General features: G+C 41.0%; 1 protein-coding gene across 1 annotated transcript in view; it reads left to right on the plus strand.

The window, feature by feature from the left end:
* The window catches only part of CNTN1 (contactin 1), a 177,169-nt gene that overhangs the window by 45,219 nt on the left and 111,785 nt on the right, over positions 1-20,165 (plus strand). The window contains 5 exon segments of the mRNA XM_065400114.1: positions 5,254-5,378; positions 7,946-8,063; positions 12,575-12,725; positions 16,205-16,332; positions 18,960-19,135. Of these exon segments, the coding sequence (XP_065256186.1) occupies positions 5,254-5,378; positions 7,946-8,063; positions 12,575-12,725; positions 16,205-16,332; positions 18,960-19,135 (698 nt within the window).

Below are 20,165 nucleotides of genomic sequence, written 5' to 3' on the forward strand. Positions count from 1 at the left end.
ATTCTTAAACTGAAATTTAAAATTAAAATGTTCTCTTTCTGGAGACTATGGTCAGAGCCGTAAAGCAGTCATTTGGGGATTGGTCCTGCTTTGAGCAGGGGGTTGGACTAGATAACCTCCTGAGGTCCCTTTCAACCCTGATATTCTATGATTCTATATTTGACCCAATATCCCTGCCCATACTATTTTTAAAAAATTAACCTTCTTTAACTTTATAAAAAATCTCCTAATTTGGAGGGGCAGGTAGGAGAGTGGAGGGGAATTATTATGACTTGGCCCTCAGACTCTAAGTTTGCTATGATTAGTTATCTGTGCTGCAAATATGTGTATTTTAACTTTTTGTGAGGGCTTAGTGGGGAAATTATAGGGATATGTATTACAAATATCTTGTAGGGTGTGTATGCCCCCATATAGATGGGGTTGCATATACCTAGTTGCCCATTAGAGCAAGGATATCAAAAAGGAGGAAGTGGAAAAATGGGCATGCTTCCAGTAGGAAGAGCTTACAACAGTTCCAGGAAGCAATATGGAACTAGCAAAATGAAGGACTATCATGCTTAAAAGAGATTTTATATGAAAAGCGTTGTTAATTTTCTTTATGGCTGAAGCAACCCACCTTGTTGCATCTACTAGATTCTGCAAGTACACTCAGCAAGATCTTCTATAAATGAAGTTTTCAAGAGGGCGAGTTAAAGATAAATTTCCAGCCATAAGCCTGGGTTCCTTCAATTGGTTTAAGCCAGATCCGTAGTATTAGCTTTGCATACTTTTTATGTTCATTATTTCATTATAGTTTGTGCATGCCTTTGGCTAAAATTTCAGCACAGTTTGTCACTCAGAATGACTTTCAGTTGACTGGCCTCATGAAACATTTCATGCCATCACTTGTAATTAGTATAGGAATTATATTCTTGCACATTCTGCGATAGCTGACATGCACTGATGCTTGCAGTCTAAGAAGAAGAGTCTGATTTTTTCCATGCAAATAAAACCTTATGTGCACACTGCACATGAAAGCATGAACATATGTTTTGACAAAAAAGGAATAATCCTTAGTCCTGATATAACAATTGTAAACTGGACTGCTACACTTGTAGTGAACTGAATTTAAACATATATAATGATACAGTCCATATAATTATAGCAAACAATATTTTGCGAAGAGACACACGAGAGTAATTACAAATAAAAGAAAGAAAAACCTCTCTGCTCCTTCCTTATAAATTCTCAGTTCCTTCTTAAAGAATATATAAAGCAGTATGAGATGTAAAACACAGCACCATCAATACAGTCAAAATATCTTTGTATTGCTGCTTAAAACTAGGAACTAATGTTAATGAATAGCACAGTATTGTAATGATTCTTCTTTTAAGTGATTGCACATGTCAATTCCACTGTAGGTGTGTGCGTGCTTCGTCCACAGTTGTCTGAGATTTTTCCTTCAGCAGTGCCCGTCGGGGCAGCATGAGCTCCTGGTGCCTCATGCCACTGCTCACAGGTATAAAGGGCTCCGCTGCCCCCAACACTCCCCCTCAGTTCCTTCCTACCACCCGTGACAGTTATTGGAGCTGTGATCTTTGCATTTCAAAAATCTTCCCTCACTTTGTTTATATAGTTCCTGTCATGTTAGTTTGGCTTAGAGTAGTGTTTTTGTATATAATTACCAATTACAATAAGTTTAGTCTAGTTCTTGGTGTAAACTGCTCTCCGGTGCCTTTTTGGATACTGGGTCCAGTACCGGACTCATGCCACACTCTCCTGGCTTTAAGGGCTGTCACACCTATGGCAAGCCAATACCAGTCAGTGACTCCCACCACAGCTGAAATTCTGGGGGAAGCCCACATAGGTGACAAATGTCACATTTGTAGAGGATTCAGGCCCCGTTCAAAAAAGGACAGGGTGGCCAGGCTCAAATATTTACTCATGGCATCTGTGCTTCGCCCTCCATCAGAACCTTCCTGTTCGGAGCACGTATGAGTTAGTCAAGAGTGCTCCGTCCACTCTAGCTAGCCTCATTGGTACCAAAGAAGTCCTCAAAGGACTCGGTACTGGGGCCTTCGAGAACTACAGGCCAGGCACTGGGTGCTGCAAAGGATATTGAGGGGCACTCAAAGAAGAGACCCTCCCCCTGGCACAACTTCCCTGCAAAGAGGATTGCTGACTGCCAAGACTAGGAAAGGCCCATTGAGACCAATCACAGGACTGGCACAACTCCTAGTACTGACGGGTCAACTCCTGGTACTTTGGCAGTACTGTCTACACCTGAAGTGCTTGAGGCAGCTTGCAAACTACTGAACTTGTTGGTTCTGGTTTCACCTATGGGACAAGATTCCCGTCTGGCACCAGGAGTGGGCAAGTTGGATTCTCCAGTGCCTGTTCTGGTACCAGTCACCATTCAATACTGGTGGCTGCTACAGTTGCAGCGTCTCAGCAGATTCCATCAGAGGAAAGCCTGCAGTGATCTCGCAGTTGCCTCTGTCACCTGATTCGCAACAGGTCTCCCTGATAACACTGGAGTCAGCTCCCCCATGGCCAGAGGAAGCAGACTCATTCCCCTTTTTGGATTCTAAGGTCGGATCTTATGCCTCCAGACCAGAGCAACCCCAGCAGGATGTCTACCCACCTTGGTCCAGATCAATGGCCGGCAAACAGCTGGGTCCCAGCACTGTACCAGTCCCCTTCTGGAGCCTTTGTGGCTTTCCTCCACACTCTGCAGCATTCAGTAGACATTGGGACGTGAGAACCAGTATCCATTCCCCCTCTGCCGATATCAGTACTGTGCAAGGGGAATTGATTACTCCAGTTCAAGAATTGGACGAGGGTCCCCCTCAGCAACCACTGGCCTCTTCTTCTTCATCCCTGGATGAGGCAGTACTTGCGGAGTCTACCTCACCCCCACGAGATGACTTCAGAGTCCATCAGGACATACTAAAAAAGGGTGACTATGGCTCTGGATAGCCAGCCAGAGAAGGTGCAAGGAAAGTCACACAGATTGGTGGACATTTTCACCTCTGCTGGATCCTCTAGGGTAGCTCTCCCTATAAATGAGGCCATCCTAGAGCCCACCCTAAGCTTATAGCCGACCCCATCCTCCCTTCCTCTCACCGCTAAAAGTGTGGAAAGGAGATTATATGTCCCTTCCCAAGGTAATGAACATTTTTACAATCACCTGCCTCCAGGTTCCCTCGTATTGTCTGCTGCAAATGAAAAGGATCAGACTTCAACCCCGAAGGGGAAGAAAGCAAGGAAGCTATCCTTTTGTCGGGAAAATTTATTCCACATGAGGGTAACAACTGAGAATCATGAACTAGCAGGTTCTACTTGGTTGGTATGATTTTAACCTGTGGGAAAGCGTCCTGAAGTTAAGGACAAGCTTCCTAATGAGGCCAAGCAGGATTAGTGGCCAGGTCAGCTGCGCAGATGAGCCTGGATGTGGTGGATTCAGTGGCTCATGTTATGGCTTCCGCCATTTCCATGCGGCATTCATCTTGAGTGCAATCATCATGTTTGCCCCGGAGGTGCAGCAAACCATTCAGGACCTCCCGTTCAAAGGCCTTTCACTCTTCTCTGAGAAGATGGATGAAAGGCTTTGTAGCCTTAAGGACTCAAGAGCGATGCTTAAGTCACTGGGGACTTGTACACTGGTGACGAAAAGAAAGCCATTCCACCCACAACAGTCTCAGCGGTTCCTCAAAGCATTCATTTTGACTTGTTGCTCGAGAGTAACCTATAACCTCCCAGGGTACCGTCCCCTATTTTTACCAACCGCCTTTCCCACTTCCTAAGTGCTTTGTCCCACATTGCCATGGATCAGTGGGTTCTAAGCATGGTGGAACTGGGTTATGCCCTCCAGTTTACTTCTGTCCCTCCTTCCTATCCTCCTTTCCTGTCCCTCTTCAGTGACCACTCTCATGAGAATGTCTCTCCTCTTGTGGGCGACATATTGGAAGCTCCCATGCCTTTCCGAGAAAAGGGACTCTATTCCCGATACTTTCTGATCTTGAAGGCAAAGGAGGGCCTCAAACTAGACCATCCAGATCACCCTCACAGCTTTTTGTGGCAATCCAGACAGAATAAAGGACCACCTGATGTCCATTTGGAGAATCTCCTCCTGGATTATGGGCTGTATTCATCTACACTACTGTTTGGTAGATACAGAACCTCTGTAGAAAGTGGTGGCTCGCTCAAGTAGATCACAGGCAGCTTTTGTGGCCTTTCTGGCCCAGGTGCCCATCCTGGACATTTGTAAAGTGGCAACCTGGTCTTCTGTCCACACTTTTATCTCCTGCTTTGCCTTCACTCATCAGTCTAGAGACGATGCCAGATTTGGACAAATGGTCCTACAATCTCTGTTCTAGTAGGCTCTGGATCTGCCTCCAGCTCAAAATGCTTTTGAGTCACCTGCAGCGGAATAGACATGTGCAATCACTCACAGAAGAAAAAATGGTTACTTGTCTTTCCCTCTCTACCCTCCTTCCCCTCTCTATCAGAGTCTGGGGGGCTGGGGTCAACGGGGCTCTTTATACCTGTGAGCTGTGGTGTGAGGCATGTGGGGGCATTAACGCTACCCTGATGGGAACTACTGAGAGAAGAATCTCTGACAGCTGTGTATGAGGCATGCACACACCTACAGTGAAATGTGCATCACATCTCAAAGAACAACAGTTAAGGAAAGGTGAGTAATCATTTTGCCTAGACTGCACCTACACTAGTAGATGGTGCTATATCCTTATCTTAGTGTTAAACTGTTATCTTGTATGTTGTTAGATGTTGACCTGGCCAGGGAGTTAGCAGGGAAATTCAATCCTGTCTGTGTGTTCTGGAGTTGGTACATGCAGTGTCCCAATAAATCCTTTCGTTTCTATAAGCGAGTATTATAACCGGAGTCAGCGGCTTCAAGATGGCAAAAGCACTTTTGCCTGAGCAGAAATTTACGCAGATTAGACTGGAATCTGTGATACTTGGCAGACCTTGAGCTAATGATCTCTGTCAATGACTGGACTAATGAGAAAGCAGCTCAGTACCTAGCAGTGTTTTTGGATGGTGATGTCAAAGCATTTTACCAGCAGCTTCCCAGTGAGGATCTTGAGTCTTACAGACAGTTATGCAAACACTTTTACAACTGCTGTGAGCGGGGATTCGGCCTTTTGAAATTCTGGAAGGAATGGCAAATCAGGAGGAGAACTAAATAATGATTGATTATTAAATTTATATTTAATATTTATAAGGCATTCTGTTTTCTTTGTTTTTCAGCATATCCAGAATGGGTAGAACATATCAATGACACAGAGAGAGACATAGGCAGTGATCTAGACTGGCCTTGTGTAGCCACAGGCAAGCCAACTCCAGCAATCAGGTGGTTGAAAAATGGAGTATCGGTTGGTATATTTCTATGTATTTTGCTGTATTAATTGTTTATGTAGACACTGAAAATGATTTTTAAAATATGCATTATTAAACAGTTAGAAGCCTTGTGAATTATATGATATAAACCTTTGATCATTCAGACTGCCTTAAGGATAAAATATATTTTTATACCCTACTTATATCTCAGTCTGCTCTTCGGTTGTTAAATATATCTTCTCACAACATTTCATATTCAGTTCAGATAACCTGCTTTTTCGTAGCATACATTTGGGATACAGATATCTTTTTTTTTTTTTTACTGGGAGCCTTTACAATGAATGCTATTATGTTGTTTCTAAATAAAAGTCCCCCCCCCCCTTTTTTTTTTTCCATTTTACCACGTTAAACATGAATGTATCTCAAAAGATACGTGGAAAAGACCGAGCCAATGGAGGGATGTCGGAAATGTTTAAAAATAAGATTGCTGTCCTCATTATATTACATACAACTTTTTCATGTATTTCATGTCACAGAATATTGCAAATTTCACGTTTTCTGTGGACGTGAAGTGTAAAATAAAAGCACTGCCAAATAACTTAGACCTAATTTTCTATCAGCTTTCCAATTGTTATCCTTTTTGGAGGAGTATTTTCTGGGTCTTAAATATATATTAATTTTCACTTCAGCACCCTCAACAATAGTTTTAATAGCCATTGGTAGGGCTTCTCATTTTAGGTTTTAACTGAGAAACACTGATATAGCACACCCTATAGAAAAAGAAATGAGATTGGTGTTTATTCAGTGAATACCGGAGAAATACTGGAAATGGTTACTTGTACCTAAGGGCTTGTCTACATGGAGCAATAATGTGGATTACAAGGGTGTGATTTCTAAAGTGCACTCAAGTGTGTTGCACATTAATTGGTCTGTGTAGATCCTGCTGGTGCACATTAAAGTTTCCCTAGTGCACTTTCACATAGTGTCATTTGAAACAGTACTAAGTTAAAGTGCACTAAGGAACATTACATTGGGATTAATTGTTATAGTAAATACAAAGAGAAAGCCCTGAAAAATCCTGATTTTTGGACATCTACATAGGACTCAACACTGCTACTAATATAAACCCCCCAAAATGAAATTAATAAACCCCAAAAAACAGAAACCTTGCCATTGTTTATGTTGGACTCACAGTATTGTGTGCTCTGCTGCTGTATAACAGGCCAAAAAGAAGAGGGTTCACAATACAACTAACACACTGCTGCATTTCCTGAGCTGTGATGACAGTGAAACTAGTATACAGACAAAGAAAACAATGGGGCAGAGCTATTTTGGCTGCATGCTTTAGGAAAATATGGTGGAGAGGGGAAAAGGGGAGCAGGGATATCAGTGTCTGCCATATGGAAAAGGATTAAACCAGAAGAAAACAATCCTATTTTCAAGCTTCTATGGTTATTGCAAACAAGTGATTTAACAAGCAAAATTACTTGACTGTCCCTTTTAACTGGACGGCCACTGACAAAATCTACATACTGGATTGCAGAAAACATCATGTAGTTCTCAAATAATATGTCACACAATTATACTGTGTGTTAGAATTAAAATATTATTTCCGATAGAAAAGAACAAAAATATTCTCATTTCCATGAGAAATTTTTTTTTGTTTCTAAATCAAACAGGTTTTCTTTTTTATATTAAATATTTCCCTTGGTTGACACAAAGAGAGAATTCCCTTTAGAAAAGCTGATTGAAATATTTTTGATTAATAAAAAACAGTACAGAGAATGCAAAAAAGTAATATTTCTTTAATTTTCAACTCTCTTAGATACTACAATTGACTCTTATGCTAAGTCTAAAGCTGCTCAGCCTATTTTCCACAAGAACATAGTTTATTATTTTTTTTTAAAATGTTTATCTACTGTAGTTCACAAAAGGTCTTGCTGTGTTTCTGTTTGGGGTTTTATTTTTCCCAAGCTATATCAACTACTTCATCATATTTACCATGTTATTGGTTAGTAGAAACAAGACACTCAAAGAGGCCCACACCAATCCGCATTGAAGTCCTTTAGAAGAATCCCATTGTCTTCAATAGGTTGTAGAGCGAGCCTTAACAATGCAAATACTAATATTATTATAGAACGAGGTACTACAATATACTGTAGATGTTCTCTTGCTATTTGTTGAAGTAAAGCACATTGATGTGGGCCATTGGCTTAGTGGAAGTGCTATGTGCTAAGCATGTGGAAAAAACAGATTTGGTTCCTGGTTCTCCAGCCATCTTAACACTGGATCTGCAGTGCTAGGATTGTTATAGAGGCATCTTACACTGATGTACGCGATTGCTCAGCCATGATCCTTCCAGTGAAGTAGGGAGCCAGCATGGAATCTTTTCATTCAAAATGATGGTGGCTGCAACATATTTCCATGAGGCCTGGAATGTAAAGTAGGGAAAAATAAATGGTCTTCAGTGTTTTAAAGGAATGTGAAAGACTCACCTCAAGCACTAACTCCAAAATAAGAAAATTAAAGAAGCATGGAAGGATAGAAATCTCAGTGACTGTGCAGTGAATGTGATATTCTTATTGTTCTGGTTTTTTTATAGTTCCGGAGAGGTGAATTAAGAATACAAAGTCTGACTGTCGAGGATGCCGGCATGTATCAATGTATAGCAGAAAATAAACATGGAATTATATACGCAAATGCTGAGCTGAAGGTTGTGGGTCAGTGAGATATTCTGTTTTTGTTTCAACTTGTAAAACACTTTCAAATCTGAACAAAATGGTAGTGAGATTTCCATATTTACAAGCACTGATTTTTATGTAAAATACGGAGTCCTGGCACCACATTGCTTATTCTGTAATAATAAATTTAATAATTGTATTGCCCTGTTCTTATTGAATATACCTGAGATGATGTTTTAACACTGGAAATATTTAAAATCTCAAATGGGGTACTGAGGAACCAAATTTTACCACCTTTAATTTTGTCATTACTTTGTAAGAAATCTCTTCTGGATTTTCACCTCCTCGTGTTGACTTCCCACTGTAGCTGCAAACTTGGATGGGGCTCATATCAAGGGTTTGCAGTGCTTGTGGACCACACAGAGCTGGTTGAGGTGTGGCTTCTGCCCCTGCTCATCTTACCTACTCCATTGGCCACCCCCTGCTTTCTCCAGAACCTGTTCTGCCAATTAACACGCAACTTCTAATTGACTGCTGATGCTCCTCCTACCACCTTTTTGCCCGCCCACAGCCTTTCAGGAGCTGATGCTCTTTACCCCAGTCTAGAGGCTAGACCACTTTTAGAGGTTTCAGCCTGTTACTGCCTATGCTTTCAATAACTCAAGCCGTAGAAACTCAGATTGTTAAATCCAGAGGTCCCATGTTCAACCACAGTGGATAACCCCTCCATTGATATATTTATATTGCTTGATGCCCTGTCCAGCTTACGTGGCTCTCTCAGGGATTTCCTCAGCCCAGTTGGCTTGTGATCTTCTCATCTCACATCTGCCTCCAGCCCATGTCTGCTTCTCCACCTCCCAGCCTCCCAATTTCTACCTTCTCATCTGCCTGCCTCTCTCCCACAGCTAGAACTCCCATGGTGCATGACCAGTTCTGCCCTGTTACTTCTCAACCCACCCAGGCCTTTGGTTCCCCTCCCTTCCTCCAGTTCCTCACCACTCCTGCCACCAGTCTTGAGTTCCTCAGTTCATTGCTCAGGAACACATCTTCCTTCACTACTCAACCAACACTTCCAGTAAGTCCCCTCATCTCTTTACTAGCTGTCACCCCATTACCAGCCACCCACCACCAGACCCAGATCACCCAGAAACACACATGGATGAATGAGAGGGTTAAATATCTGTTTGCTTATTTTGAGATGACTGTATTGAAAAGACGTGACCTAAACCAATGTTTGATCATTTTGCCTGTACAGCTGCAATTAACAGACTTATTTCCCTGAGCTGTGCACGTTTTTGGTGGCATTATAAACCATGTTGTCGCACAGACAGAGAAGTCAACAAAACAGAGATGTGTTGTCTTATGATCAGTTACAAATAGAGAAAAACTCAACAGGCCAAGGTCTGACTCCAGATATGTCTGAGTGGCTCTTGCTAAAATCATGCTGCAGCTTGTGCACATCTGAGAGCAGAATTTGACTGAGCAAGTGGCCAAATAGAAAACAACAGAAACTGCAAAGCTGAGGAACTGTCTACTGTTTCCTTTAGGGCTGTTTAAAAACAACAGAGAACAGAAAACAAATATTAAATTATTTAAAAAATTCTTGTGACCTGTGCGGAAGCTGAATTTTAAAAAGTGCTGTTATCAGACTCTTATGTCTGCTCCAAAGCCCGGTGAAATCAATGGAAGTCTTTCTATTGGTTTCAGTTTGAGCTGTAAAGCAGACCCATAATACAGCTGGACCAAGCTCAGATGAAATTTGAGAAATGAACAGATAAGAATTTCAGGAATGACACAATATATAAATGTTGTTAGTGTAGCTAATCTGTCAGACCTTCCACTGTTGCAGAGCCAAATTTCTGCATCTATGCTCACCTGCAAAGTGGAACTTGTGGAGCCCAATTCCTTAGTTCTTCATAGAGTCATTGAATTTAAGGGCAGAAGGAACAACCAGATCATCTAGGCTGACCTCCTGTATATCACAGGCCATGACATCACCCAGCACCCGCACACTAAACCCAACACTTAAATTAGACCAAAGTGTTACAGCCCACAGAAGACTAGACTGTTATGTGCCACAGGCAGATACACCAGTGCCTGAGGTCCCTGCAGTGGCAGGGAAATGATTAAGTGAGATATAACCAGATAATCCTGCTAGTGACCTGCACCCACTCGCAGAAGAAAGCAAAAATCCCTCAAAATCACAGTTAATCTGACCTGGGGGAAATTCCTTCCTGACCCCACATATGGTGATCAGTTAGACCCTGAGGTTGTGAGCAAGACCCAGCCAGCCAGGCACCTGAGAGAGAATGCTTGGTGCCCTCAGAGCCCTGGAGCTGCCTATCGAGTGTCCCATCTCCAGCCATGGCCATCCCTGATGCTTTAGAGGAAGGAGGTTAAAAAAAAAAAAAAAAACTCAGAATTGAGGGAGAGGGAAATCCCTTCCTGACCCCTGCTGATGGCCTGAGTTCTTATGAACATGTCAGAGACCTGAAGTGAGCCCTACCCTCTATAACAGTTCGCTCACCATTGGGACACCTCATTGTGGCCACATCTGGGGATTATCTTCTGACACCTCCCTTTCCGTGGTTGCTCACACCATATCCCCCCTCACTCTCCAGGATTCACAGTGCTCCCTCTTCATGACAGCCCTCTGGCCATGTCACTGTATGGTCCTCCCCTTTTGAGGTATCAAAGTCCCACTAGATCAGCCATCCACATGCCATTCCAGACAGCCTTCCAGACCAAGGCCACTTTCTCAGTGGCTGGTAGGGGAACCCGGGCCTTCCCACGAGTCTGGGTTCAAGCCCAGGGACCCTATGTCCAGCAACTACAGTATGCTTGCTCCCAGATCCTGTTGCTTTTTCCCTGGACTACTTCCCTTCTCTATATTCTGCCCCCACCCCTGGGTTTAATAGCCAACATTCCCTCCTTCCAGGGAGTAACTGTAGACTACTTCCTCTCTTTGACTTCTTGCTAGACTCTCTAGCCCTAAACAAATCCCCTTCTCAAAGGGAGTGACTGCAGACTGCTTCCCCCTCAGCCTCTTCCTGTTCTCAGCTTCATCCCAGTATACAGGCCCAAACTGCTCCTTCCTAGCTGAACTTCATCTTCCATTAGGTACCCCATCATACAATCTCACTCATAAATTTGTCAGGTTCCCTCTTAAAGCTAATTAGGTTGCTTGCCCTCCACAATTCCTATTGGGAGGCTGTTCCAGAATCTCATCCATTCCCCTAGTCCCTCTGATGGTTAGAAACCTTCTTCTAATTTCCAGCCTGAAATTGTTCGTGACCAGTTTATCTCCATTTGTTTTTATGCCAACATTGCCCTTTAGCTTAAATAGCTCTTCACACTCCCGGGTATTTTTACCCCTAATGTATTTATAGAGAGCAAGCATATCCCTTCTCAGCCTTCTTGCTAGATAAAACAAGCCAAGCTCTTCTAGTCTCCTCTCATAAGATAGGCCCCCCATTCCCTGATCATCCTAGTGTCTCTTCTCTGCACAGTTTCCAGTTCTGAACCTGTGCCACTTTAATCTTTCTTGAACATGGGTGACCAGAATTGTACACAGTATTCCAAATGAAGTCTTACCATTGCCTTGTACAAAGGCCTTGATAGTTCTCTAGCTCTACTAGAAGTGCCTCACATAATACATCCTAGGATTGCATTTGCCTTTTTCACAGCCACATCACATTGGTGGCTTATAGTCATCCTGTTATTGACCCACTATACCCAAGTGTCTCTCCTCCTCTGTCACTTCCAACAGATGAGCCTCCAGTTTGTAGTAAAAATTCTTATTATTAGACCCTAAGTGCATGACCTTGCACTATGTATTATTGAATTTCATCCCATTTCTGTCATGCCAGTATTCAAGGTCATCCAGATCTTCCTGTATAATAATCTGATCCTCCTCTGTGTTGATGATGCCTCCCACCTTTGTATCATCAGCAAATTTTATTAGCCCACTCTTACATTTTGTGCTAGGTCATTAATAAAAATATTTAAATAAGATTTGGTCCCAAGATTGATCCTTGAGGAACTCCACTAGTAACCTCCTTCCAGTTTGATAATTCACTCTTCAGCACAACCTGTTGCCTTCTCCCCTTTTGCCAGTTCCTAGTCTACCTTGTAGTCCTTGTACTGATCCAGGTCTTCCCTAATTTAACTGATAATTTCCCATGTGGTACCATGTCAAATGCTTTCCAAGTCCAAATATTAAAAAATCAGTTATTTTCTCAAAGAAGGAAATCAAATTAGTCTGGCATGATCTTACCTTTGGTAAACCCATGTTGCATTGCATCCCCTTTACCATTTACCCTCATGAATTTAATTATTCTTTCCTTCACAATTTGTTCTAAAGTCTTGCACACTACTGAGGTCAGACTAACAGGTCTGCAATTGCCCGGATCATTCTTATCCCCTTCCTTAATTATAAATATGTATGCTTCAATACACCCAGATTATCTTTAATGTCCTAAAACAAACAGTATTACATACCTTGTCAAAAGATATGACAACAGTGTCCATATGTTGCTTTTTCTCTTCAGCTTCACCTCCTAATTTTGAACTGAACCCAATGAAGAAGAAGTTCTTGGCTGCTAAAGGAGGCCGTGTAATAATTGAATGCAAGCCTAAAGCTGCTCCTAAAGCAAAATTCTCATGGAGCAAAGGAACAGAACTGCTCGTAAATGGGAGCAGGTCAGTATTGGTTCTAGAGAGCATGATCGGTCTTAGAATAGTTTTATGATACCTGTATATTCAGCTGAAATAGAAATTTAGTTAGAGTGCAAATTTTACTATAGATTTTTAATGATTAGTGAATTCTTACAGCAAAATTGAAGCAAAGAACCATTCTTAATTAAATTCTTTATTTTTATTCTTCATTCTTAATGAAAAATTCAAAACATTAATTCTTATCTTGCATATAAATCTTCCATGTAAACTTGCAGTTCAGCTAGTACATTTATTAAGCAATAGCCATGAGATATTGGGTCTGGGTTTGGCAGGGCAGTGCTTTCATTTTTATTTAACTTTCACTTGTCCCATTTTTATTATGTTCCTGCTTGCTATTCTTCTCCAGTGTTGAAATGCAGAGGCAATTCATGAAGGAGAAAGAAAAGTTACTGACCAGTACTGGTAGCGGCATGTAGGGTATGTGTAGCTACACTCCTCAGTAAAAGCAGGCTGCATCCACACACTGTGGTGTGTAGCTACACAGTGGTGTGAAGCTACATGCCACTGTGAAAGAGTGAAAAGCGTGGGACTGTTCATCTTAGAAAACAGTCTAAGATGTATATCCTCTGCGGATGCACAGTGGCCCTTCCTTCTCCCCACTCTTCAGTACACTCAGGAGCGGTAAGTCTGGACTCAGGGCCTCTTATACTCTCAGTTTTTAAAATCAGGTTGACTATAGGTTCCCTATGCTGATTATACTGCCGCTATGGTTCAGAGACTTGCAGGCATGATGCGCAGTTCCTATGCTGTGAAACAGCAGAGGCAATATTGCTGGAGCATGCCAATAATATGTTAATAGTCTCATGGTAATTTACAAGGGTTTCCTGCATTCTTATTTTGATATAGCATACGGATGTATTGACAAATATATATAGGGTTTTATTTTCAGAAGTCTTTACTTACTCAAGGTATAATTAAAATTGATTTAATGCTTAATGTAATGTTTCTCCAATTTATTTAATTTAAATATATAGACCACTGTGTTCTTCAGTTTCTTGTTTTTGTCATAGCTGTCTAGCCCAGTGGTCTCCAAACTTTTTTGATCGTGCACCCCTATCAGTAAAAAAATTTTGAGCACGCACCCCCTGCCACACCGGCTCTACCATTTTTGCCAAAGCAAAAAAAAAAAAAAAGCCGCTCGGACTCCCACCCGAACTGCCGAAGCAAATAAATAAATAAATAAATAAATAAGCGCTTCTCCTGTCACGCACCCCCAAGGATCCTCTTGCGCACCCCACTTTGGAGACCACTGGTCTAGCCTCCTTAAGCTCATCCTTTGCCAAAATAAACCATTGTAGTGGTTTAGCCTATGTAAAGGTGGCTTATTTCTAAACATCCCATGCACTATAGAAGTCACCTTTTAAATGCTATATTAAATGAGATTTTCAAAGCTTTAAACCCAATACTCCGAGAATTTCCCTGGCTGCAGATAAACTCCCTCAAAAAACTAATTTAAAATATCAGAGTTAGCCTAAAAGGGGGTGCTCAGTTTTCAACACTAACTTATAACTGTTTAAAATGCAGCATTTAGAAAGTTTAGAAATTTTTAATTTGCAAAGTGTAAAAATCTGGAGCTGATTCATGACTGTTACCCCACAGCAAGTAGGAATCTACCCATGGATAGAAGTTAATTAATGTTAAATTAGCAAGGGATGTCCATGCATTTATATATAAAATTCTAAGGAATACCGAAAGCATTCATTAGCCTTATTTCATATAGCAAAAAAGAGTTAATTCAGAATGTGCATAAGGAATCAGTTTTGAGGAGCTGTTAGTAAATTCCACCAGAATCTAAAATAATGACCCTTGCTTGTCCTCCATTGCTATTTCATGTCTGTTGGTGGAGAAACCAAGAATTTTGTTTAAATATTAAGTTTTTCCCAAGGGATATTGCCCTCCATTAAATAGATGTCATTATGCCAACACTTGCTGCCCATCAACCTTGTAGGGTATGTCTACACTGCAGTAAAACACCAGTAGCTGGCCCATGTCAGCTGACTCAGGCTCTCAGACCTCAGACTATAAAATTGCAATGTAGACATCTGGGTGCTGGCTGGAGCCTGAACTCTGGGACCTTCCTAGAACCAGACTTCTACACTGCAATTTTATAGCCCTACAGTCCAAGCCCCGCGAGCCTGAGTCAGCTGACACAAGCCAGCAGCGCGTGTTTTATTGCAGTGTAGACATACCAGTAGTGTCCCATTCTATACATGGGGCCGATCCTCATCAAGTTCCTTGAGTAGATCTAGTGGAGTCCATTTGACATGATCTGAGCTGCTCTACCACATATCATCAGTAGAAAGACATGGTTCGTTCAAGCCTATAGGAGCTGCACAAAAGCTCAAAGATGGGTTTCCATATCTGTGAGGGGAACATTTTGTCTTCTGAAATAGAATTCATCTTCACAGTTGGCAAGCTGCCGGTGCTCCTTAGCAAGCAACGATTACATTGAATTATCCTGTCTTACATCCCTCTTTAAAATCTACCTCTGCCATGATGCTTATGAATCATTGCCACTTGGAATTGGTTAGGCTGGTGACTGCCTGTGTCTCCTGATTCATGTAAATATACCTATCTCTATCTGCCCCCACCCAACCCCATTTGTTTGTTTATTCTTCTGTCAGATTGTGAGCTCTCTGTTCCAAACTCCCTTTGTTTCACTCACTGCCTGGCACAATGGGGCCCCGATCCCTGACTGAGGCCTCGTGGTGGTTTCTACAGCATAGATTTATTTAATAATTTATTTGAAAACTAATTCTAATTATTTTATCTAGATGTTAAAATATGATATTACTTCAAGAGAGAGACTATAATTAGTGGTATATTGTTTTTAAAAAGGGGATTTTGAGATGAGGTGTTTTGAAGGAATGTGTCAGAGATTTCTTGGATTTGTGCACTATTTGTTCACCACAGGTGATGCAAATTCAAATCCTAGCTCATGTCCTAAGTGAAAATTTGACTGGTTGTCTCATGCCAATCCATAGTGAGCATTTGTCTATACAGTTTGTACTCTTGGAAGTCCCAGCTCAAAATAACCCAGGAGTGAAATTGCAGGGAGGCGATAAGTCAAAATATCATTAATGTTGACAGGAATAGCTTCCTTAGCACCTAGTTTTAGTCACTCTAATTAGTCTTGCACTTATTTGAGTATTAAACTTGCAAAACTAAAAGAAAAAATATTTGAGAGAACAAAAATAAGTGAAAATAATCCCCCCAAATGTAAATTGTATGCTTTATTCCAGATCCCATTAACCATGCTAAACTCTGTTTAAATCACGATGGGGTACTGGAGCATATATAAAAGCAATAGTTAGACATCAGCCATTGAGAGACCCTTGTAATCTTTGTTTTGACTTATTTAGGAATTTCCACTGGAAATACTTTGTTCTTTCTGATGCAAATAACTATTTTAACTCACAGTATATTTTTCACACTTTCAATAGGATATCTATTTGGGATGATGGTAGCCTGGAAATTGTTAATATCACAAAGCTGGATCAAGGCAGTTACACGTGTTTTGCAGAAAATAACCGAGGAAAAGCTAACAGTACTGGTACTCTGGAAATCACAGGTAAAACTCCATTTTTGTTAGTTCATTTCACATAACATGCCTCAATTTAAAATTATAAAGCTTTGCTTTATAAGATTTCCCTTTAAGACTTTCCCTGCAAGCCATTTTATGTTATTTCTTTCCAACTGAATTGAACTGAATTGCCCAATAAGAGAGAGATTATGGCTTTTAAGCCACAGCTCTAAATAGGGGAAGCATGCAACTGCGCCATTCCAGGAGGAGCAAAGGAAAGGAAGTGTCTCAGTTCTTCTACCAGTGCTGTTCCTTCCACAGGAGAGTCAATAATCTGATCCATCCATTCAGATGGTGCTGATATCTCTCCCTCATGCACTAGCCCAACACTGCAGCCCAACACACAGAGCGATGGGTCCATGACCATCCTCTTCCCTGCCTCTCCTTGGCTCCTCTCTACTTCTTTTTCAGAGCACTGGGGTAGTGAGCAGTGCAATTAAATAAATCATTTATTTGAATTTGTAATGTGGGATCATTCATCCAAATAAACGCGCCACTGTAACATATTGCAGTACTCATATCGGATGCTGATGTACTTAATCACACCTTTTACAACCCTGTCAGATAACTAAATAGCTGAAGGGAGGAGGAAGGGAATATAGTGTTCATGAGCACTTCTGTCTGCCAGGCCTCTGGAAAACCACCTATGTGTTAAATGTATATGAAAAGAAAGCATTTCCTGCAGCCAGAATGTGGCAGTCTTGCTCAACAGCATGGTGCCACAAGATAAACTTAGCAACATAAGTGTGAATCCATCAGAACATATGACAACATTTTTTGTAACTTCTTCCCTAGACCACATGTAATGATGTTTCAAATATTGTAAAGAATGTATTTTGAATCACGAGATCTGTTTAACTAGTATGATTATTTATTTTTCTTTGTATTTTGTAGCTTTGTTTTTTTAACACTACATTCATCATTCTTAGTTTTCTGGAAACATTTATAAATAAATATTCAACCCCTTTAACGTTGTACTATACATTTTAGAATCACAAAAAATCATTGACTTAAAAAATCTTCACAGTTAAACATTTAAACCATATGTGTGTATAAGCTAAACATAAACCATTTCTTTTTATATCTGAGGACTCTAACCTAGTTCATCTAAGGAGGGAAAACTAATGACTGAGCATGTCCCTTGCAATGCAACTTTAACCAACAGAAACAGTGAAGGGCTAGTTGGCAGATTTCAAAACTTGGTATCTGTCATGGACACATGAGAATTTCCTCTAGCACTGTGTCCACACCATGGGGTGTAACTACACATGCCAGTGAAAGACTCTGGTAGTGGGGAGGCAGCGCAGAAAGGTTTCAGCCACTCTCTACTACCAGAGATTTTCACTGTGGTGAGGAAAGGCTCTGGCGGGGGCAGACAGCAGGGAAAGTCTGAGTCTTTGCCTGCCACCTCCCCACTGCTGGAGCCTTTCCCCACTGCTGGAGTTTTTCACGGTGGTGGGGAAGGACTCCAGCAGTAAGAGCCATTGGAGTCTTTCTCCACTACCTCCTCCCTGCCAGAGCCTTCCCCCACTATTGGAGTCTTTTCCTGTGGTCGTGGAAAGCTCCAGAAGAGCCAGTGGGGAGGCAGCAGGGTACTACACTGCTAAAAACAGAACTGTAGATGGGAGTCACAGCTTGGGCAAGTAGAGCTCTGTGCAGGGTATGTACTTGTGTACCTTTCCACACCCTTCAGACATCTCTTTACTTGCATAAGCTATGCCTCATGGTCTATGCTGTTGTTTATACCTGTGCTGGGGGCCTACATGAGTATGTATATGACCCGCCGCTGAAAGACGAGTGCAGTGCAGACATACCCTAGAATACCTCTAGGTTGATAGAAGACTCTACCATACAAAACAAAATCCAGCAACAATTATAAAATCAGCTACCAAATGTACATGCACATGGCTAGAATACCATTCCCTTCTGTTATGCTAAGCTCTTTGGTATCAAAGCATGTGTCAGCTAAATTAGATCTGTACAGCAAGATCTCTGAGGGATTTCATGGAGTCCCCTGCTCTTCTTTTTTTCTTGATTATAGTAAGCTCTGATTATACATATTTTTCTTCTTTGCTTCTATTCTCTTCTGTCCCTTCCCATCATAGCTATTTGCATTACATGCAGAATTAAACATTCTTTCTTAATAGACGCATTAGAATCCCCCTTTCCAGGGTGGAGTAATGGAAATGAGAGTACTAAGCAGAGCTCCCCATTCTTTAATGATGTTTAAAAAAAAAAAAAAAAAAAAGCCAGGATTGTTATGAACAAAAATATACACAATGGGTCATGCAAAATAGATCATCTGTCTTCTACACATGAAATAGTCTGTGAATAAAAATAAGTCAGCATAGTTTTTTATAGTCATCATGATCAAGAGGCTAAAATGTGTATTATCAGAGAATGAGCAATCAAAAGCCAAGACATTTCAGTTGTAAGGGTGTCACTTTTCTTAGGATAGCACCCCTCTGTTCTAATCAGTGTTCCCCTTTGAAATGTAGTTGTATAAATAACATGTAAATCAGTTTGTTCTTTTCATGTATAATGAAACAGCTAGATTTGCATCTGTATATTCACTTGTTTATTAGAATTTTCCACATTTTCTTTTAACTTCACAGAAGCTACAAAGATTACCTTAGCACCAACTAATGTTGATGTCACAGTTGGAGAGAATGCCACCATGCAGTGTATTGCGTCCTATGATACCACGTTAGATCTGACATTTATTTGGTCTCTAAATGGCTACATGATAGATTTTGAAAAAGAGCATGATCATTACGAAAGGCGTGTTATGGTAAGATTTTGCAGACTCTCATTTGATACGCTAAACTCTGGTTTTCAGTATCATGAAACACATCGTGTTTTCTGTATATTCTAGTTTATTGGTTCATACCCAGGAAAATGCATCTGGAATCACCTATTTAAAGAGGCCTAAAAATATAAAACAAGGATCAAGGCCTCTAAATGTTGTTTACAGTTCATTAGTTACTTCATAATGGAGAAGTGAAGATGTTGTTTGTAAAAGTTTGTATGTTCTCCTAACCTTTTTCTTTAGCAGTTCCCATTTTTCACTGTAACAGCTTTTGTGGAATCCCCAGTCACCAAACTAGAGCTCATTGAATTCTGATTAATAAATTGTCTGAAACTGCAACTCTCTTTTTCTGATTGTGAATAGTTCACAAACCTCTACTGACTTATTTGAATAGTTTAAATGAATGAATTGCAGCCAGTGTGCTGTGTCAAATGAATCACTTTGACTCCTAACTATGTGCTATTCATGCAGTGTGAGTCTCAGAGGGCCAAATTGTGTGAGCCCTACTCTCCCCACAGGTTTTCCTCTTGACTTCAATAGGAGTACTTTTGTGAATAATTTTTTTACTAGTGTGAATAAGGGATTTGCAGTCTAGTCCATAGTGTTGTTTCTAAATGGCTGACTGAAACATTTAAAATTAAAGAACAAGGAATAATAAACGATAGATAGTGAATAGTGTGGAAGAAAACAGAGTCTTCGCTCTCAGGTTGGTTGCAACAAGTCAGAGACAGTTTATTTTCCTGACACTTGCAAGGGGAGAGTACACCCAGACAGGGGTTCCCCCCATCCCAGGCAGGTCTCCGTTAGATACACAATTAGGGCAAGCATTTATACCTTTTGTTACAGACAATAATGATCAACAACCGCATCTGGTTTATACATATTCCTTCTGATATCTTACTTTTCACAGCAGTTCCTGCTACACTCTGTATTCCATTCTTATCTAACACAAGGTCAAAAAACAGTATCTCTTACAGTTATTTTGTTCCACTCGCTTTCCACTTGCCCAGGC

The sequence above is a fragment of the Emys orbicularis genome, chromosome 1, assembly GCF_028017835.1.
Source record: "Emys orbicularis isolate rEmyOrb1 chromosome 1, rEmyOrb1.hap1, whole genome shotgun sequence".
NCBI classification, from domain to species: domain Eukaryota; kingdom Metazoa; phylum Chordata; order Testudines; family Emydidae; genus Emys; species Emys orbicularis.